The 19,526-nt window shown below is 39.7% G+C and overlaps 2 protein-coding genes across 11 annotated transcripts in view; both read right to left on the reverse strand.

Moving 5' to 3' along the window:
* LOC137296745 (striatin-interacting protein 1 homolog) overlaps window positions 1–877 on the reverse strand; it is a 44,621-nt gene extending 43,744 nt beyond the window's left edge. For 3 of the 4 annotated variants that reach the window (XM_067828586.1, XM_067828584.1, XM_067828583.1), the window contains exon 1: window positions 726–833. In XM_067828586.1, the coding sequence (XP_067684687.1) occupies window positions 726–806 (81 nt within the window). In that variant the 5' untranslated portion in view covers window positions 807–833. Of the gene's footprint in view, window positions 1–725 lie in introns of all 4 variants that reach the window. The other variant, XM_067828585.1, reaches the window with a different exon arrangement.
* Window positions 878–4,220: 3,343 nt separating this feature from the next.
* LOC137296176 (DNA-binding protein P3A2-like) overlaps window positions 4,221–19,526 on the reverse strand; it is a 28,240-nt gene continuing 12,934 nt past the window's right edge. For 4 of the 7 annotated variants that reach the window (XM_067827883.1, XM_067827882.1, XM_067827884.1 and 1 more), the window contains exons 4-9: window positions 17,935–18,070; window positions 15,937–16,083; window positions 15,425–15,583; window positions 14,239–14,499; window positions 13,786–14,029; window positions 4,221–6,846 (exon numbers count right to left, since the gene is read on the reverse strand). In XM_067827883.1, the coding sequence (XP_067683984.1) occupies window positions 6,659–6,846; window positions 13,786–14,029; window positions 14,239–14,499; window positions 15,425–15,583; window positions 15,937–16,083; window positions 17,935–18,070 (1,135 nt within the window). In that variant the 3' untranslated portion in view covers window positions 4,221–6,658. The remainder of the gene's footprint in view (window positions 6,847–13,785; window positions 14,030–14,238; window positions 14,500–15,424; window positions 15,584–15,936; window positions 16,084–17,934; window positions 18,071–19,526) is intronic. The other 3 variants (XM_067827888.1, XM_067827887.1, XM_067827889.1) reach the window with 1 other exon arrangement.

Below are 19,526 nucleotides of genomic sequence, written 5' to 3' on the forward strand. Positions count from 1 at the left end.
TTTAAAGATAAATATTATGTTTTTGTCTCATATTATCAAAAACCCCTGTCATGTCGATATTTGTTGCCACTGGACGATCACATGTGAACAAATTCTTTTTGTGGTGGAAACTGTGAAAATGCATGAAACCATGCCAGTGACAGGCCAAATTGTTCCTTACATAAAAAATAACCAGCAATACACAAAAGTGCTGTTGGATAAACATTTCACATTTTTAGAGCAAAATCTGTAATTAAAATGACCCCATGCTACAATATAATTCGCCTGATAAAATAAGAGTTTCAGTTACTACATTTTCCAGACCACTGCATCAGAATTCATCTGGTTAAATTACTGGGTATGTTTTATTTAAATCACCAGCAGATACGGGTAACATATGTATGCACCTCATACAACAGTATGACAGTTCCAAACAATGCAAAAGCAGAAATAAGAGGCATGGGTTACTGAATTGTTAAAAAATGCTCCCCTGAAAAGAAATAAATAAATGAATAACCAAAACGACAAGCATAATTCTAAAGATCTTCCCAAGATCATAACTGCTGTCGAATATCACTGATTTCCGCTACTTCAGTTGGGTTTGAATGTATTCGCTGTGATAGCTTGTGTCTGACATTCTGTTGTGTTTTGACAAATGTCTCGAAAGGATCCGCCACGTATGGTCAGTAAACATACTTGTTAAAGATAGACAATGTGCAGAATAAATGTTTGTAAATAAGAAATACCTCAGAATCTCTCCGCTGTCGCCGCAACAGCTCTCTCAACTTGGGCACTCCAGTTCTTTTCCCTGCCAAGCCCACCTCCATCTTTGGATGGTGTCGCTCATGTGAAAGGGAAATAACTCATGTACTGTGTAAATTCGCTCACCACTAAAGCCGGGCAGTATGCGTTTCATTTTGGCTATGCTATCTTGGCTTCAGTATTACTATACAATAAACTACACAGGGTTATTTTTGCCTGTATAGATATGTGAGTTTAAAAAGAAAGGTAGATCAAAGACGTGAATATACGTCTTTGGGTAGCTCAATGTTTTACTTCTTCAAACAATATTGCAAACTGTAGAACACAGGTCAAGACATATTTGACAACCTTTTCATGTCTAAATCTTCAAATTAAACAAGAAAATATCATCAATTTTAGAAAAAAAAACTTAGTTCATAATAAATGCTGTAAGTATTGAAGAGTAACTGAATACAAATATTTGGGTTCTGTCTTAGATTTAAAACTCTCCTGTAATGAAAGCGTTTATAGCAGGGAGACAACATTATCCCTGTTTATGGGAATGGAAAGCAACACTTGCATTTTTGTGAAAGTTGAAACATTTTTAAAACTGACCAAACTATCATATTGTTATTTTAAATAATGTTTATTCAAAGAGTCATAGAATTTAATTTCTTGAGTTGGTTCAAGAACCCATATCTTTTCAGAATATATGTGAACTCTCAAAAACACTGCTACTAAAATTATTGGACTTCCTGTCGAAAGTGTTGGCAGGTATTGTAAGCAAATTTAAAAAAAAGCAAACCAAAATTTTAAGTGATCCTACTCACTACCATCTGGACCCAGGCTGCAAATACTGATTTACAGAACAAACAGACTTTGCCACTCTTTTGTTCCACTTACAGATGCACCAATATATAACAACTTCAGTGAATGGCTTTGTCAAAACTGCAATGTTAAAACTGGAGAACTGTAAATGATGCAAGCAAAATTTCCCTCCTGCCCTGCCCTGCCCTGCCCTGCCCTGCCCTGCCCTGCCCTGCCCTGCCCTGCCCTGCCCTGCCCTGCCCAACATTGGATTCACCCCTGGGAGTTGTAAAACTGAAAACAGTACTGTCGGAAATAAGAAAAAACACCAACCAACCAACCAAACTGTTTTAGGCTGTTTCTCTGTATCCCTAAAATTATACAATTCCAAATAGCATATGTTGAAATAAGCCACATCGTCCTAACTAGGTGTTCAGTGTGATGTGTAATAGGATACTGGCATCCAGAAAATCTTCTACAAAAATCAATATGAATAGCTGCTGAAAACAATTTAGATCAGACTATAGGTCACTCAGCCAGATATCAGGATGGAAGGTTGACTCACCTGGCAAGAAATACATGTGATGCCTACAGGCACACTGAGCGTCATCTGAAATATATTTTATGCTTGAATTATGCCTCATCTATCAGTTAAGATCTAAATGCTTGGGGGATGCGCAGCAATATGGTACTTATAAAATATTTTTAAAATTATGCTCAGAAATTTTGGGCAAAGCCGTAGTGTGTCACTGATTTTGTACATGACATACAGGGGAGTAGGGGAGTTCACTTTCTTTGTGCACAAGTATTAGGAGCAGCCATTCACACATTCATTTTGTACAGACCTTTCCATTAAGGTCATCATCACCTCCTAAGCCATAAATTATGATCGGTCCCTTAATGTGTGGTCAACATCATCATCATTACAGACACTACAAGTTCTTTCACAAATTGACCAGCTATAGATCTACGGAGATGATCTCGATATCCATTCAGTTGTTGATAAAATGTTTGATGTGCCGCTTTTCAAATGTATTTAATATGCCTCCAAAATGTTCTGGCATTACAACAGCTGCTAGACAGCATGGTGACCTGTACCTCCTTTCACAAAGCACTAAGGTAATCAGAAAATGTCAGATTATCTTTGGATAACAACTGTTTTCACATACAATGCCTTCCTGTATTTATTCTTATACAATTGTCAAGCAAGAGTGAAGTGCAGCACAGAACGGATTGACTTACATACATAAAAAGGGATAAAGTAATAACAACATGTATCAAGGGGATTAACAGCAATGGATGGTGGTAATGATGTGGTGACAATAAGAGGAAGTCAGTTGTGATTGATTCAGAAACAAAATTTTCACAGCTTATAAGATCGATTAGCAGTGATAACTGGAGTGCTGTAATCTGTTGTTCATTGTATCGGGAAAATCAGATAATCTACAACAAAACATTAAAAAATGAAATTCAGTCCAAAATGGAGAGATGCCAGTTTTTCTAAACATGTCCAAGTTTGAGTGTTTAAGGTGTTTCAAGGATGTACACTCTTCGTCATACCAGTCAGCGCTATGAGGTTCATAGGAAGAACATCCATGGACTCACATACCACGCTGTTGTGCACTATGAGTTATAATGGAAGTTTGGAGACAGTATCGTCTTTTCTCCCCAGAACATCGCTTGTGATGTCATGAAAAGAATAAGAGGACGCATCACATGTAAGACTATCTGAATGATTGTTTATCTTTTCATCTTTCCATTTAACAGGAATTTCTTCATTGTGATTGACATCAGCTTTGTCGCATGGTGTTCACAGCCCCTGAAGATATATAGAGTGTCTAAAAAATATCAATGTCAGATAAACCTGACAAAAAGCAGTGCTTCAGATAGTCCAATCCTTGCAACAATCTTGAAGTACTCATTACTCATTATTGAATAAATGTAAGCACAACCAAATGAAACATAGCGTGTTTTGTACAATGTTACATTCATTGTTTGCCCCTAACCCAAAAAGGTGCAGGTCTTAGGAGCCCACAACCATATAGGCTTGTGGGTCCTGATCAGAATGTGTAGATAACCTGAAAAGAGTGTGCCACAAACCCAAACAAAAAATTTACCCTTTGTCATATCTGACAAGTCATTTGCACAGATTGTCTATGACATGTTTCACTTAAGCATTAGATCTGAGAACTGCCTCACTTCCGATGCACTGGATGTCATTCTTTCATTTTCCCCACATGTTGTGATATATTTGGAATGCTGTTCAGTGTTAAACCCAGTTCACTCACTCACACATCATTCATTCCTTTCGATGAGCCCAAGGTTCCCGAGGAGCCTGCTGTTAGTGGACCCTTGTCTCCTGGATCCACATAGATTGAAGAAGCATGTCCTGAACTTCAATCAAAACTGGCATCATCATAATATGACAAAGTGCATAATTGACAGATATCAGATCAGTTCGAAATAGACACATGTTAATAGCACAGACACAAATTATGATAAACACACAAAAATTTAGATGCGGACATTATGTTTGAATTGGAGGATGGCATTTTTATGGATCCCATTTTAATCTCTGCCACAACCAAAGCTGAGAAGTCTGGTGTAGTTCCATGTACTACTCATTTCAAACATATGGTCATGTGTTGCTGGTGTATTTAAAAGTCAGTGAGTATAAAGACAAACTGATGGACTTGATAATATAACAAGTTTATTACATATTTACAATCACACTGTAAGTAATGGAATAGTCATTTGTTGGAATAATTTACAATGTGATATGAAGAAGTTACGTTATGTCAGCTAGCCAACCCTCCTTGTTGTACCTGTTGCTGTTAACATCACATGAGTACACAAATGGGAGAACAACTAGTTCACAGACAACTGACACACTAACACCTAACACAAGTCATGGAACGGTTTTATTGCATTAGAATCTGAAGATATAGTGAATGTCCCACCATACACTTGAGTATGGTTGTCAGATAAGCCAAACACATCCTCAGTGCACACTGCTGCAGCAGCAATAGCCAGGGACACCCTCAGTGAACACTGCTGCAGCAGCAATGGCCAGACACACCCTCAGTGAACACTGCTGCAGCAGCAATAGCCAGGTACACCCTCACTGAACACTGCTGCATCAGCAATGGCCAGACACACCCTCAGTAAACACTGCTGCAGCAGCAATAGCCAGACACACCCTCAATGAACGCTGCTGCAGCAGCAATAGCCAGAGACACCCTCACTGAACACTGCTGCATCAGCAATAGCCAGACACACCCTCAGTGAACACTGCTGCATCAGCAATGGCCAGAAACACCCTCAGTGAACACTGCTGCAGCAGCAATAGCCAGGGACACCCTTAGTGCACGCTGCTGCAGCAGCAATATAGTCAGACACATTCCTGCATCCTCAATGCACACTGCAGCAGCAATACCCATACACACCCTCAGTACACAGTGCTGCAGCAGCAATAGCCAGGGACACTCTTAGTGCATGCTGCTGCAGCAGCAATATAGTCAGACACATTCCTGCATCCTCAATGCACACTGCAGCAGCAATACCCATACACACCCTCAGTACACACTGCTGCAGCAATAGCCAGGCACACCCTTAGTGCATGCTGCTGCAGCAGCAATATAATCAGACACATTCCTGCATCCTCAGTGCACAGTGCTGCAGCAGCAATAGCCAGGGACACCCTTAGTGCACGCTGCTGCAGCAGCAATATAGTCAGACACATTCCTGCATCCTCAATGCACACTGCAGCAGCAATACCCATACACACCCTCAGTACACAGTGCTGCAGCAGCAATAGCCAGGGACACTCTTAGTGCATGCTGCTGCAGCAGCAATATAGTCAGACACATTCCTGCATCCTCAATGCACACTGCAGCAGCAATACCCATACACACCCTCAGTACACACTGCTGCAGCAATAGCTAGGCACACCCTTAGTGCACGCTGCTGCAGCAGCAATATAGTCAGACACATTCCTGCATCCTCAATGCACACTGCTGAAGCAGCAATACCTAGATACATCCTTCATGCACACTGCTGCAGCAACTATATAGTCAGACACATTCCTGCATCCTCAAAGCACACTGCTGCAGCAGCAATACCTAGATACATCCTTCGTGCACACTGCTGCAGCAGCAATAAATCACAACACCATTGTTGAACGACTTGTTCCTACTCTAGCCTCATACAGGTTGCATGTGTATGAACCAAACCCATAAGTCTGACTTGCTTTCATGTTGTAAATGAAAATCAAGCAAGCAATACCATCAGGAACTGAAGGAAAGCAGTTTGGCATATCAAATGTATTGAGTAATGTTCCAGTCAGTGAGCTAAATGATTTCAGGAGTTTAAACATGAGTACTGTTCAAGGCAGAGAATCAGAAACAGGATGCTAGTTTCTTAATGTCATTGCACAACATTCAATCACTTTTCCAAACATTATTCTTGCATCTTCCTAAAAGGACATATGCAAATACAGTACTTGCAGTGACATCTGAATTTCACCACTGTCCTGAGTGTATGTTAAAGCATCTGGTTACAAGCAAAATCATACTTATCACAGCATAGACAACCTCACTGAAATGTGAACCCTTAGCAAACATCTAGTTGGAACATGATTCTTGAATGGTGCTATTGCGTGTTTTTCTCCAATAGCTAGGAGATCAAAATCCTAAAAAAAAGAAAACTGTAAGTGTGAAGTGAACAAAGACATGCAGCTGCGACAGGACATAAATGCTGAAATGTGAAGTTATACAAGCTGTCTTACTATATCCCAGCTGGAAACTATTGTAAATCAATGAACCAGAAAGTACATTGTGCTGTAATATCCAACAAGGTTCCTGTGCATTGAAAGGTAATCAATACAGTTGTTCTGAAAGTATTATCACTTCTGAGTGGTCATTGAGCTATCAAGTGCATATATTCACAACCAGTGGGGTGCAGTGTCCAGGGACACAGAACACAAGGCTGTCTTGCTGGGCTGGAAATTACACATCCATGTAAAATCTGCACACAGAACCATAGGCTTGTTTCTCAAATGTCTCTGTTTCAGTACGGGACAAGGTGTTCCAGCACTGGTATGAGAATGTATGTGTCACTGCTATCTGCCTGGTCATGTGTCTCCTGTCTGACTGACCGACATGACCTCTACTGGCTGGAGTGGCATGCCAGAAGTGTCTTTACATGTGGACATTGCGACATGCACGCCAGGTTGTGACTGGGCAGTTGTCAGTTGGGGTCCTGGGAGGTTTACATTAGGATGCACTAGTTGGTACAGGGACACTGGAATAGTCACAACACCTGCAACAAACAACATATTTTCTCAAAGTCTGATGTAACCATCGATGATGATTTTCTGTGACATGACAAGCAACATTAGATTGGTTACAATGACATGAAAATAACACACAATTATGTCAAGCCATCCAATGTATTAAGTAACCTTGTACAAGCAGGCTGGAGGCATGAAAAAATACTCTTAATGTGTTCATGAAATCAAAATATGTAGTCATGACTTTGAATTATGGTAAATAATACCACGAAACACTTACACCTACACTGTTTTCCACAGCTCCATGAGATAGCATGGGTTATAGCAATCAGTTACATCATATCATCAAAGACACAACTCCGTGAAATCAAGAACTCGCCCGTTGAAGATACTGCAGTGTAATATTTTTACGGCAATATTACACCAGTGTAATACTGCTTGACGTATGATGTAAAAATGATTAAAAGTTGTGACATCACAATGCTAATGTTGCTGTCGCAATTTTACTAGACCTTGCTTGACTCACGAAAACCTGGGAGTCCTCACACTGTAGACAAGTTTGCCGCAGTTTCTGTCAATTTATGATGGCGAGTAATAAACAGAATACTACACTTGCTTCCGTGAAATACCATTTTTATTAAACTTGTTAAAGATTTAGCATCAAACTCACATTTGCTCATTTGATACCAAATCATTAACTTGTTTAATGAAAATGGTATTTCACGGAAGGCTGTTTAGTATTGTCTATGTATATTCCATTTAAAAAATATTCAAAACAGGTCACTGGCATAGTTTGGACAGGTTCAAAGCATACACTCAGAAAAAAGTATTGCAACACCAGAATCAATTGCCAAAATATGAAATATTATTTCACAGATAGATGATTGGTTTAAAGATATGATATTGCTGGTGTATATGGGTACCCTACAAGGTCACAATGGACCTTCACGCTACACGTGCTGTAGCTGCAACCTGTTGAATACATGCACCCTTGATGTTCTGGGAAGCAAGTTTGCATCATATATCATTGTAACATGTTATCATCACACCAAAGCACAGAAGCCGACAATAACTTATGAAATAGGTCCCCCTCAGTTGGCAGATAATTGGTATGAGGAGTGCTGGAATATATAAGACAGATTGCTATCCAAGCTGTTCATCATCCTTCCACAATCAGTAGGTTGGTGCGAAAGCAGATGTAAGGGGCAGACAACAGTCAGATAGACCCAAGTGGACATCTGTGAGAGAAGACGGAGTTCTGATGAGACATGTACGCCGTAGTCCATTTGCTACAAGAACAGTATTGAAAAGGGACTGTTCACCCACTCAGTAATTTTCCCACAGGACTGTCAGAAACTGACTGAAAGCTGTGGGATATCATGCTGGAAGGCCAATAAGACTACCCCTGTTAACAGATGGACACAAAGCTACATGTTTAGTTTGGTGTGGAGCATGTCATGGCTGGAACCAGCTGGCATCCTGGAGAAAGGTTCACTGATCTGATGAAAGTCGTTCCTTCTGTACTGTGTATGGCATCTTGAAACACAGCATTCTGGAGCAGGTTCCATTAGGTGGTGGGTCGATTATCATCATCATCATCAAAGTCTTTATTACGTGTGAAGGCCACAGGCCCATATACATAGTAATGTACATCTTCGAAACAGGCATAAAAACATGAAACAGTTCTTGAAGGTATAAACATTTACCTGTCTGCATGACTTAATTTTTCCTTTAGTTACATCCCCACTGAGAAATATCAGAGCACATATGTGTACATGTGTGTCGGTACTGTATTTTTTAAATATAATTCTAATACTAATTTCTGTTTTTCTAATCTTTCTCTTATTGTGTATGCATAATAGATAAAATGAGCTAGATTAATTATGTCTTCAGTTTTGTTTCTTTTAAGGCTATTTTTAAACGATATCATATTTACTTGCAAGGTGTCAGGCAAAAATCTCTCCCGAAGATCTCTAAAAGCTGGACATTTCAACAAAAAGTGATATTCATCTTCTAGGTCTACTTTACAAGCGGGACAATTTCTTTGAGATACATCAATATTTTGCCACCTACCTACATTATTCTTTAAACGTAATACACCAGCTCTGAATTTGACCAAAACTTTACAGAATTTATGTTCCAAATTTAAGGATAGATATCCCTCAGGCTGAAGAAGACTCTTATATTGTGCATATAACCTGTAACGTGAGCTTTTGTCAAGTGTAGATGTCCAATATTGATAAAACATATTGATCAAGCGTTCTCTACAAATATGAATAAAAGCACACGGATCACCGACTGCTTGTGAATACCAGACAAATCCAAAGCCGTGCGAGCAACGTATATGGCGTATCTCAGACGCCCACGTGTGGTATCCAGCTGTGTCTAGGTAGTATAACATATTATATTCCTTTTTCGGGATACATCCATCATGCACTGTCATTAACTTAAGCCAGTATTTCATCGATCGAACGTAGGAATTAATATAAACTGGAAAACGTCCACATTCTCCATATACTATCACATTTGTCTGTCTGTGGACCAACATTTAACAATATTTTACATGCTTGTAAGTGAACTTTTTCAATGCTGTCGTATCTTTTAAATCCCCATACCTCTGACCCATACAAGTATATTGGCTGAATTTCTGAGACCGCTTGCCTGAGACTACAATTACATGTGAACACAAAACCTAGGTATTTGTAGCTGTCTACCGTTTCAATGCTTCTCCCATTATAAAGCCAAGTTTCCTTAACTGCTAATTTCCCACCTCTCCTAAACACAAGGACTTTAGATTTATCCAAATTTATAGTTAATCCCCACTTATCTGCATAAAATTTTAAAGTGTCTTGCTGACACTGAAGACCATCAATGGTGTCTAATCTAAAGACTTACATCGTCTGCAAACACTAACATTAGAATTTCTAGTACATCTGGGAACAGTTGGACCCCATGCTTACCATATTTTGTGATTTCTACGGGAAGTTCGTTTATAAATAATGAGAATAACATTGGACTCAACATACAACCCTGTTGTAATCCAATTGGACAGTTAAAATGTTCCGTTAGCTCAGACTGTACCCTGACACACGATTTGACTGTTTTATATACGCTCCTAAGAGCTTGTAACATTTTGCCGTTTACACCGTATGATGAGAGTAATTTCCACAATTTATCTCTATTTACAAAATCAAAAGCTTTTTTAAAATCAATGGAAGCCATGTATATTTTTTTTCTTCTTCGACATAGGCTTTTCTCGACGATGGCATACAATGTGAAGATGTGGTCAACAACTGAATAGCCCTTCCGAAAACCAGCTTGCGTTTCAGAAAGTTTATCCATAACATTTGCCCATTTTGCTAGTCTTTCGTTCAGAATACTAGTATATATTTTCCTGAGGGAGCTGAGTAGAGATATTCCTCGGTAATTATCGGGAATATTTACATCACCCTTTTCATGCAGAGGAACTATGACTGCTTTACTCCACGCTTGTGGAAAACAACCATTTGAAAATATTTTACTACACATTGCTAACAGAAAAGGCATTATTTTAGATTCACTTGTTTTAATCATTTCTATGAGGATGTTATCAATTCCTGGAGATTTACCATTTTTCATCTGCTGTATAGCCTTGTGGATTTCATTCTTGGTTATGATGGATTCAAGTATCTCCTTATCAACTTCACCCATTTGTACAGATTGGTCTAAATTGAGCAGTGCATCTGGTTCGGCTATATCTGTCCTGTTGAAAAGTTCATAAACAGGATCATGCCATCTTTCTTTAGTTATACTATTCGTAGAGCATTTTAGCTTTGCAATCTTTCTCAGCTCCCTCCAAAATACTGAGGAATTGTTCCTTGCAAGATATAGTTTCCTTGTTTTTGGGTGTTGGTATTTACATTTCCACTGTCTACATAAACCTTTATACCTATTTCTAAGACTGCAGTATTGGTTTTTGCACAGTGAATTTCTGTTTCGTCTAAATATGCGTAGATTGCGCTTAGCTTCCTCTTTTGCCTTATGACACTCTGGTCCATACTTGATATGATTTCAATGAAAGTGCTAACATTATCATTATTCCATCTGTACTTAAATGTACTTGCATGTACGTCTTTAGTTTCCAGTTTTTCATGTGGACCAGTAAATCTAAGAATCAAAGGCATGTGTTTACTCTCTATTCTATATCCTACATTGAAGTTTGAGAAAATTATGGTGGTGGGTTTTCTGTCTTACAACTGTAAGCTTCAGCATCTCACTGTGAGGGGTAATCCTGCTGGTCAAAGATATCAGTGAGAGATCTTGGAGAACGTTGTTGTCCCAAACTTTGACAATCACCCTATTCTCACAAGGCCAGTGTACATGAATGACAATGCTAGGGACCATAGAAGTCGGACAGTGACAGATTACTTATGCCAGGAAGCAATCACAATATTACCATGTAAAATATGAAGTCCAGGTCACAATCCAGTTGAGCATGTTTGGGACATTTTAGGACTATGTGTGTATATGAGGGTCCCACTTGTACAGAATCTTGCCGAGTTGGAGTGGAAGAGACAGTACAGAATCTTGCCAAATTGGAGTGGAATCTCTCCACCAGAAGTATGACAGACTAACTCACAGACAGATACAGCATCCAGTGCAGTAAGTGAGACAGTGTCTTCAATCGGTCATCCTGGGGTTGACACACTCAATAATGTCAGCATCACCTGTTTTGGTAAATATCTTTCATGGCCTAGGATGAGGTATGTGAGTGACCTAATGTACTGCAGTGTTTCAGCCAGGATTTCTCCAAAAAGTGCCAATTGGCACACTGATCTTTGAAAAGTGTGCCAACTCTGAGTAAAAGTGTGCAAACTGTCAAGCAATAGTTAACTAAGTTATTTATTAATGAATAATTATGGCAATCAACTTTTAAGCTTACCATAAGAATATTCACCATCTGGGCTGAATTTCAACTAATGCTTCGTTTTTCTGTGAAATAACATTATTTGTTGCAACAGCAAAACTCTTTCGCATGTAAAGTTCGCGAAGTGCATTTTGGTGTTCACTGCAATCAACATGTTGCTATAATGTGCGAAAACAGTCCGTTCAAACAGTAAATGTGTTTCTCTTTTTGAATTCTGTGCACAAGTTACAATACATTTTACCAGTGTCCTCATGATAATCAAGCCATGTGTAATCTCTGAGCCAATTATTTGGAAACGATGTACGAATTTCTTTCGCTTGAAGTCGGGCATGTGTTTGTCTTCTTCCCTCTGACCCAACTTATTAACCTCGTTATTTTCAGTAAATACATCCGATACGAAACGTTCACTATTTGTACTATCAGTTGTATGAACCGCGTCAGGAACTTAAATTGCATCGGGCGGCACGCTAACATCACTTTGCTTTGAAAAGAAATCTGTTATTCATCGTTTCATTTTCACAAAGATCGATTAAAGTGGCGACACACTAATGTCCACTTCCATTTCAATAGGATTGTTTCGTTTTGACAATTCCATATGTGCAGTTCGTTTTTTTCCGTAATGTCTCATGACTTATTGACCAATAAATTACAAGTATTTAATTACGTCAGTTTTCGGACAAATCTGAGTTAGTAAAAGCATAGTAGGACTTCCAAATATGGCACACGTTTCCAAGAAATTACAGTTTTGTCAATTCTAAGAATGCGGAAGTGTCGCTATCCTCTTTGCTTAACACTAGAAACTGAAACGATTGTTTTCCAAGCAAAGTATGATTTCTTTTTAGTTTAACATATTTTTCAAGCGTGTTGTGACAGATTATAAATAATAAATGTATGCTTTTAATTTTATTGACTGAAAAGAGCACCAAGACAAACGCGTCAATGTCTATTTTTAGCGTCATTTTCTATGATTTTGCGGGAATGGCGCAAGGGCGCGGTCTGGCTGCAGCACTGGTACTGTGTTACTATCCCCATACTTTACTTTACCAGCGAGCCTCAGTTTACATCAGTATTTGTAACAGTAAATAACTAACTTAAGTGAAACTCAGTTGGACATTAATATCACCAGTTTCTATTCAAATGCACACTCCTTACACAAGGCATTGCCGTTTGCATCAACTGGCAGTATTGTGTTTCGCAGTAAAATGTCATTCCAAAACAAAGTGTTGCAATATTTTTTTTCCAGGTGTATGTTTGCTATAAAAGTTAATAGAAGACTTATGAAGACATTGTCGATAATCACCAGGGTGTAAGTTCTGATAAATCTCCTTAATATTCTGGATGCATCTATGACTTGGTCCAATGATTTTATTACCTCCTCTTGCTGGTTCCACATTCTCACAGTACCCAGTCAGCTAGGGGGCCATTACAACTGAACTTGCCAGTGTAAACAAACATAGTGGTCGCAGCTGTGTGACTCAGATTTTGGGGGAAATCATACAGACAAACTGACAGGTCTAAAACGGTAAAATAACATATGCAAGAACTCCTACCACATTCAGAGTACATCTGCATCATTTCTGTTGCCAAATTTAAGCGAGGTGTGACTGATATGTTAAACTTCCCAGCTTAGACAATGGATTGGATGAAAAGCCAACAAAGGGAGGCAGTAAAATCATTGGGCCACAGATGCATCCAGGGTATAGTAGAGATATATATGAACATATACTCTGGATATTACATAGGACATATACAAGAGGGTATACTAGTATATTATACAAGCAGGTTTATGCATTTACAGTAACTACCTTAGGTGCACTGGATATGTTCATTCCCTGCTTGGAAATATGAAATTATTTCACAGGTTATGAAGAAGAGAGATGCTGTCACAGACAAACTGTCATAACTGCTTGACAAACACCAATATGTCGAGCTTAAAGGTTTTACTTTATTTACATGAATGACACTCATATTTGTTGTACTAAGTTCATGCTCGCATTCATTAATATTATTACAGCATTACAGTACTGACTGCATCACTTATTCTACACACAGATATAGGTACCTGAATCTGTAGCACAAAGATTTGTGTCTCCAGTTAGCACCAACTGATGATCCTGTCCGAGCGCAGCCCCGTGAAGAGCAACAGCCTGCTGGGCATGACTGTCTGCCATATTCAGACTGAGAGAGTTCATATGGACTTGGTCTCCCTGAGCAATGGAGCCATCACCAAGTGTGTGCACTGCTTGAGCTGTTTCCTGCTGTTGCTGCTGCTGTTGTTGCTGTTGCTGCTGACTGTTGTGAACCTGCTGCAGAAATAACAATCTTAAAGAGGAATTAATTACTGTCACTGATGCGTACCTACTGAAACATAAGTACAGACACATACTGAGATATCATGCATAGAGGCAACATACACCAATATATGCTGAGATACCATCCATCAGGCAGAGTGACGAGACTGACGGGAGTAGTTGTGTGGATGGTAAACTATCAGGGTCAGTGTGAGCTGACTTACCGCATGTACCACAGTGGCCTGTGTTCCATCAGGCAGAGTGACGACACTGCCAGGAGTAGTTGTGTCTATCTGTATGATGGACACAGAGCCATCTGGGTTGTTGACAGTCTGAAGCAAGGTCCCATTCATGGCTGCAGCATACTGGGGCTGCGCTTGTTGAGCGGATGTTCCGTCATCATTGAAGATATGAAGCAGATCTTCACGGCCATGGTTTTTGTAACAATTTTTCACAATTGTGCGAAGGGCCTCAGTCCAAGAAACCTGAATTAAACACCAAACATGACTACCTCATACACATGGAACATAGCAAAAGCATGAATTATATCCCCAGAGTGTGAAGCAATTAGGACTGAGTCAAAAAAGGGTAGTCTTTCTGATTACCAGAACATACTGCATAGAAATACATTAGATACAAATCAACCATTCAAATGAAGAGGTAGCAAGTTGTCTGGCTATCTATTTGAAGCATGTTGCAAAAGATTGCTAACAAGAGTCCTAATCATATTTCCTCACTGCCAAATCATACCATGTGGGGTATGTGCTGACAAGCACTTAACAAAGGCACATGAGAGATAGCAGTGAACGTAAAAATCAGTTGTTCGGTCAGCATTAACTCACATGCATATGCCTTCCTGTCAGTAAGTTAGCCTTCCAGGTAATCTGGACAAATCTCAATGGAAGTAATAGGAAAGGGATTGAAAAATCATTATCTACTCTACGTTCCAAAGTGCTGAGTTCAAGTATGTGAGTACCCTTAAAGAAGAAATGTTTAGTTTCACTAAAAACTTGAGTGGAATTTCTGGAAATACAGAGTCAGTGTAAATGGGGCTCGACTGTACTAGGAAATTATCCAGTAAGCAATCTCACATTCAATGTGTAAGATTGGTTTAAAACTTAGAAGTGAATTCAGTGGGCAATATAAGAATTGACTGATTCAGAATTCTGTGAGCAGATTTCAGATTTATCTCATTTCAAAGTTGATATGAGTGAACTTCTCAGAAATGCTTGTGGAACAATGCAGTACAAGGTTATGTGATACACAGCTATCCTGATCCAGATTAAATGCATAAACACAAGCATTTGGTTCAGAAAAATACCTGCTTTAGTTCTTTACGGTATGGCTGGTTTGTATTCATGTACAGAACCTGTAAATCTGAGCTACCACCTACAACTGAAAGCTTCATACCTTCTGCTTCTGTTCTTCTGTGCGAGCATCACTGCGGACATTAGCCCAGGGTAGATCCTCTGGCCACCACATTGGGCGATGTTCAGGTTTACCCCAACCTGGCTTACCCCGACCAGTGGAGTACTTTAGCATGAGTGGGATGAATGCTCTCAGCTGGGCCTGGGAAACAACAGTTTCACACTTGTACCGTTTTATTCAGGATACAGTTTGACCATGAAACAAAACAAACTTTTGAAGCAATAAATAACTATCAAGACTAGTTTCTAGATAATGCAGCATGAATGAATATAATCTTATGCTCACTAGTAAATTTCAACTCTTATCTATGAGGCAAAGAAATCTGGAGAATCCTGTGATGGACAGGATGAGCAAACGTCCATGTTATCAGGGTATGACATAACCAGACAGCTCATTATAACCAACCAATCCTCTTATCAATAACACCTGGAAGTTTGCCGACATGATAGCAGCAGGATGTAAGATGTGTACTAAATTCCCAAGATAGTACCTACCTGAGTCATTTTATCAACTGGAGTCGGGATGCCATCAATACACAAGGGAGGTAAGTCATGCATGCTGGAATTCTCCATCTGTGGCATAACCTGCTCTGCCAGGGCTGTCTCCAGGTCCTGGAGAATCATGTTGCGACAGTTGCGCATCTGAAACATAAACACAGTTTGTGCAGATAATACAAAAATACTTCAGTATTGTCACTGAAATGTCTTTTGACACCATGGGTATTGTAAACTTTGTCAATGTCTCATAAAAAGCTGAATGACATTAAAGATTGTAATGGTTTCAGCATGCAATGCTACTGTAAGTACCACAGAATCCAAGGCCCCACAGTCCAAGGTATCACAGCTCCATTCTACTCAAATGGCACAATGCTATAAATTACTATCCAATCAAATTACATACAAGAGGGTGAGGATTTGCGTGGGATGTTACTGAAAGGTAAATGGGGATTTGGCAACATACCGACCGTCTAAGTTAAAACTGATAGTTAATGGACTATATGAAAAGAATGGAGATATAATGCACTGGGGAAATAAAGATGCAGAACCCACATTCAGTTAGAATCTGACATATTGGAATAATGACATATTGAAATCTTAAAGCCATTTAAATGTTCAGAAGCCAAATATGTACAGCATAATTAGTGCATACCTTGAACTTGTTAGTATGCTGTCTCTATTTTATTATTTCATAAATCAATGCATTATTCCCAATAAAGTTACACACAAAACATATAATTGTAATTATTTTTGACTGATATTCCAAACATGATAGTGAGTGAGTTTACTTTTACGCTGCACTCAGCAATATTCCAGCTATATGGCAGTGGTCTGTAGATAATCGAGTCTGGACCAGACAATCCAGTGATCAACAACATAAGCATCGATCTGTGCAATATGGAACCGATGACATGTGTCAACCAAGTCAGCGAGCCTGACCACCTGATCTTGTTTGTCACATCTTACGACAAGCACAGTCGCCATTTATAGCAAGCATGGTTTTACTGAAGGCCTATTCTACCCTGAGTGTCTGTGGTGCATATCTGTAGTGAGTATCTATGGTTAATATCTGTGGTGAGTATCTGTGATGAGTATCTGTAATGAGAATCAGTGATGAGTATCTGTGGTAAACATTTGTGGTGAGTATCTGTAATGAGAATCTGTGAATGTCTGTGATGAGTATCTGTGGTGAGTGTGAGTATATGCGATAAGTATCTGTGGTGAGTATCTGTGGAGGGTATACTGTAGTGAGTATCTGTGATGAGTATCTGTGGTGAGTATCGGTGGAGTGTATACTGTTACCGTATATATTTTCATGGGATGCAATTTTTGTGGAAAGTTCGCAAAACACCTGTTTGTGCACTTGTTATTTTGCACATTTCAAACACCTGACTGACGGTATCCATCACAAAGTTTTCACAAGCAATAGAAATGCATTGATCAAAGTTAGCCTCCATGATTTAATCATGTTTACTGAAGCATTCAGTGAGATGGGGATCATACTTGTGTGAACACAACATAACAATACCTGTCCTATAGGACTATGCATCACGAGCTGCCAACGAATTAAGGAAGTGACTGCAGCACAGAAAAACACATCCTATACGTATATTATGGGACTCAGTGGACATATCGTGCTAGGTTATGACTTGTGACAAAAATGCTTCATCCAAAAATTTGAAACTTAAATATCAAGTCTGGACACTAAGTTCAAGATGACAAAAACGAAGATGTCACTTGTTTGTGTACCTGTTTTCTGACATTGTGAAATGTGATAGATTTAAGAAATTGGTGGTGGTGGATATCTGTGGGGAGTATCAACAATGAGCATTCACAGTATCTGTGGTGAGTGCTTGTGGTGACTATCTGAGGTGAGTGTTTGTGGGGAATATCTGTGGTGAGCACTTGTGGTATCTGTGGTATCTGTGATGTGTATATATGGTGAGTATCTGCGGTGAGCGTCTGATGAGTATTTGAAATGTGAAGGCAGCTCACCACACTTTCAAGAGGCTGTGAGCCAAACACTTTAAAGGACTGAACTGACTTGGTCCCCTTGCCTGGAGTACAGCAGACAATGACTGCCTGCTGACCAACACGTGTTGTGAACTCCTCAATGGCCATCTTCAGCTTCCTGGCAAGTAACATCTTTCACATAAACACCATAAACATCAACCATCAAAACTAGTGCTAGATCATAGTATCCCCCCTACTCCCAGAGACATCAACAGTCTTAGATATCAGCACAACCAGTCACATAAACACTACTGCTGTCAGCACAACTACAAAAACATTTTCTACAGTCATTCTGAAGTCAAAGGTACAAGTAGGAAACAACTACCAGTTACTACCTACAATGTACTTATATCAGCAAAAACTTGTTAAAATCTAAATATTATAGATATCTAAATACTTACCTTACCATAGGTCTACAGCATATTACCTCAAGCTTCTCTTAGTAGCAGATCTGACAGAGTTGTATTGCTATTCAATCTTGAATGGCTACCTCGAATTCTACGACTGCAATGATACGGAAGTATCTGGATCTCCTCACTGCGCATACATACAGACTCCAAAAGAACTTTACTTTTACTTCCCTGATCCGAAGAGTGGGGAGGAGCATCCAGTGTTGGGAAGGACTAACCGCCCTATGGTAAGGTAAGTATTTAAATATCTAAAATATTTAGATTTTAACAAAACTTTTACTTACCTTACCATAGGTCTATAGCATATGGATACAACAGACATGATGGTGGTGCAGGACTCCAGAAGACCGTCAAATACGTATCATCATACATATGCCTCGGGGCAGCCGATCTCTTGGGAAGGTGGACTGGAACCCAAATCAGAGTAGTAATTCTCTTACTAACCACCGGAGGGGTACGGTACATTATCTCATGTAAGTACATCTTCCACCACCAAGTACCGCAAGTAATGGCTAGCAAACACTAGAAGACCACCAGAAGCATCCAGTCATGATGTTGGGACTGTACAGTTTCAGTGCAGGGCCAAAGTTGAGGCTAATGCTGGAATCTCGTGCAGGTTGTTAGACGACGGGTGCGGAAGATTCTGTGAGTCGTAAGCCGCCAGGATGGTCCATCTCAACCATAAGGCTACTATGTTCCAGGTGACTTCCCCTCTAGCAGTCATGGAAAAGGGCAGGAACAACCTCTTCCTAGTTCCCCAATGAGGAGAGAACTTCCTTATATATGATCTGAGGGCCCGAACCAGTCAGAGTAACTGCTCTTCTTGATTCTCTAGTGCAATGATGGCAGTAAGAGGGGGGATGGTGAATAACCTATCTGGTTGACCTGGCAGCTGGTTCTTTGCACTGGAATCCCAGAGAAGGCCCAAGTGTAAAGCACCATGTCTGGTCTGTTCAAACTGGACACTAGTCACATCCAGCGTGTGAATTTCACAAACTCTCGCCGCTGTAGCTAGCTCCAACAGAACCACTGTCTTCCTCGTTAAGTTGTCAAACCTCCTGTCTCCTCTGCTGACTTGTAAGCCCTTGAGTTTCTTCGAGCACCATAAAAACTCCACCTGGAGCTGATGTGACGCTAACAATAGGTCCTGTGACTTCTGGGCAC

This window comes from Haliotis asinina, chromosome 9, assembly GCF_037392515.1.
Source record: "Haliotis asinina isolate JCU_RB_2024 chromosome 9, JCU_Hal_asi_v2, whole genome shotgun sequence".
Lineage (NCBI taxonomy): Eukaryota > Metazoa > Mollusca > Gastropoda > Lepetellida > Haliotidae > Haliotis > Haliotis asinina.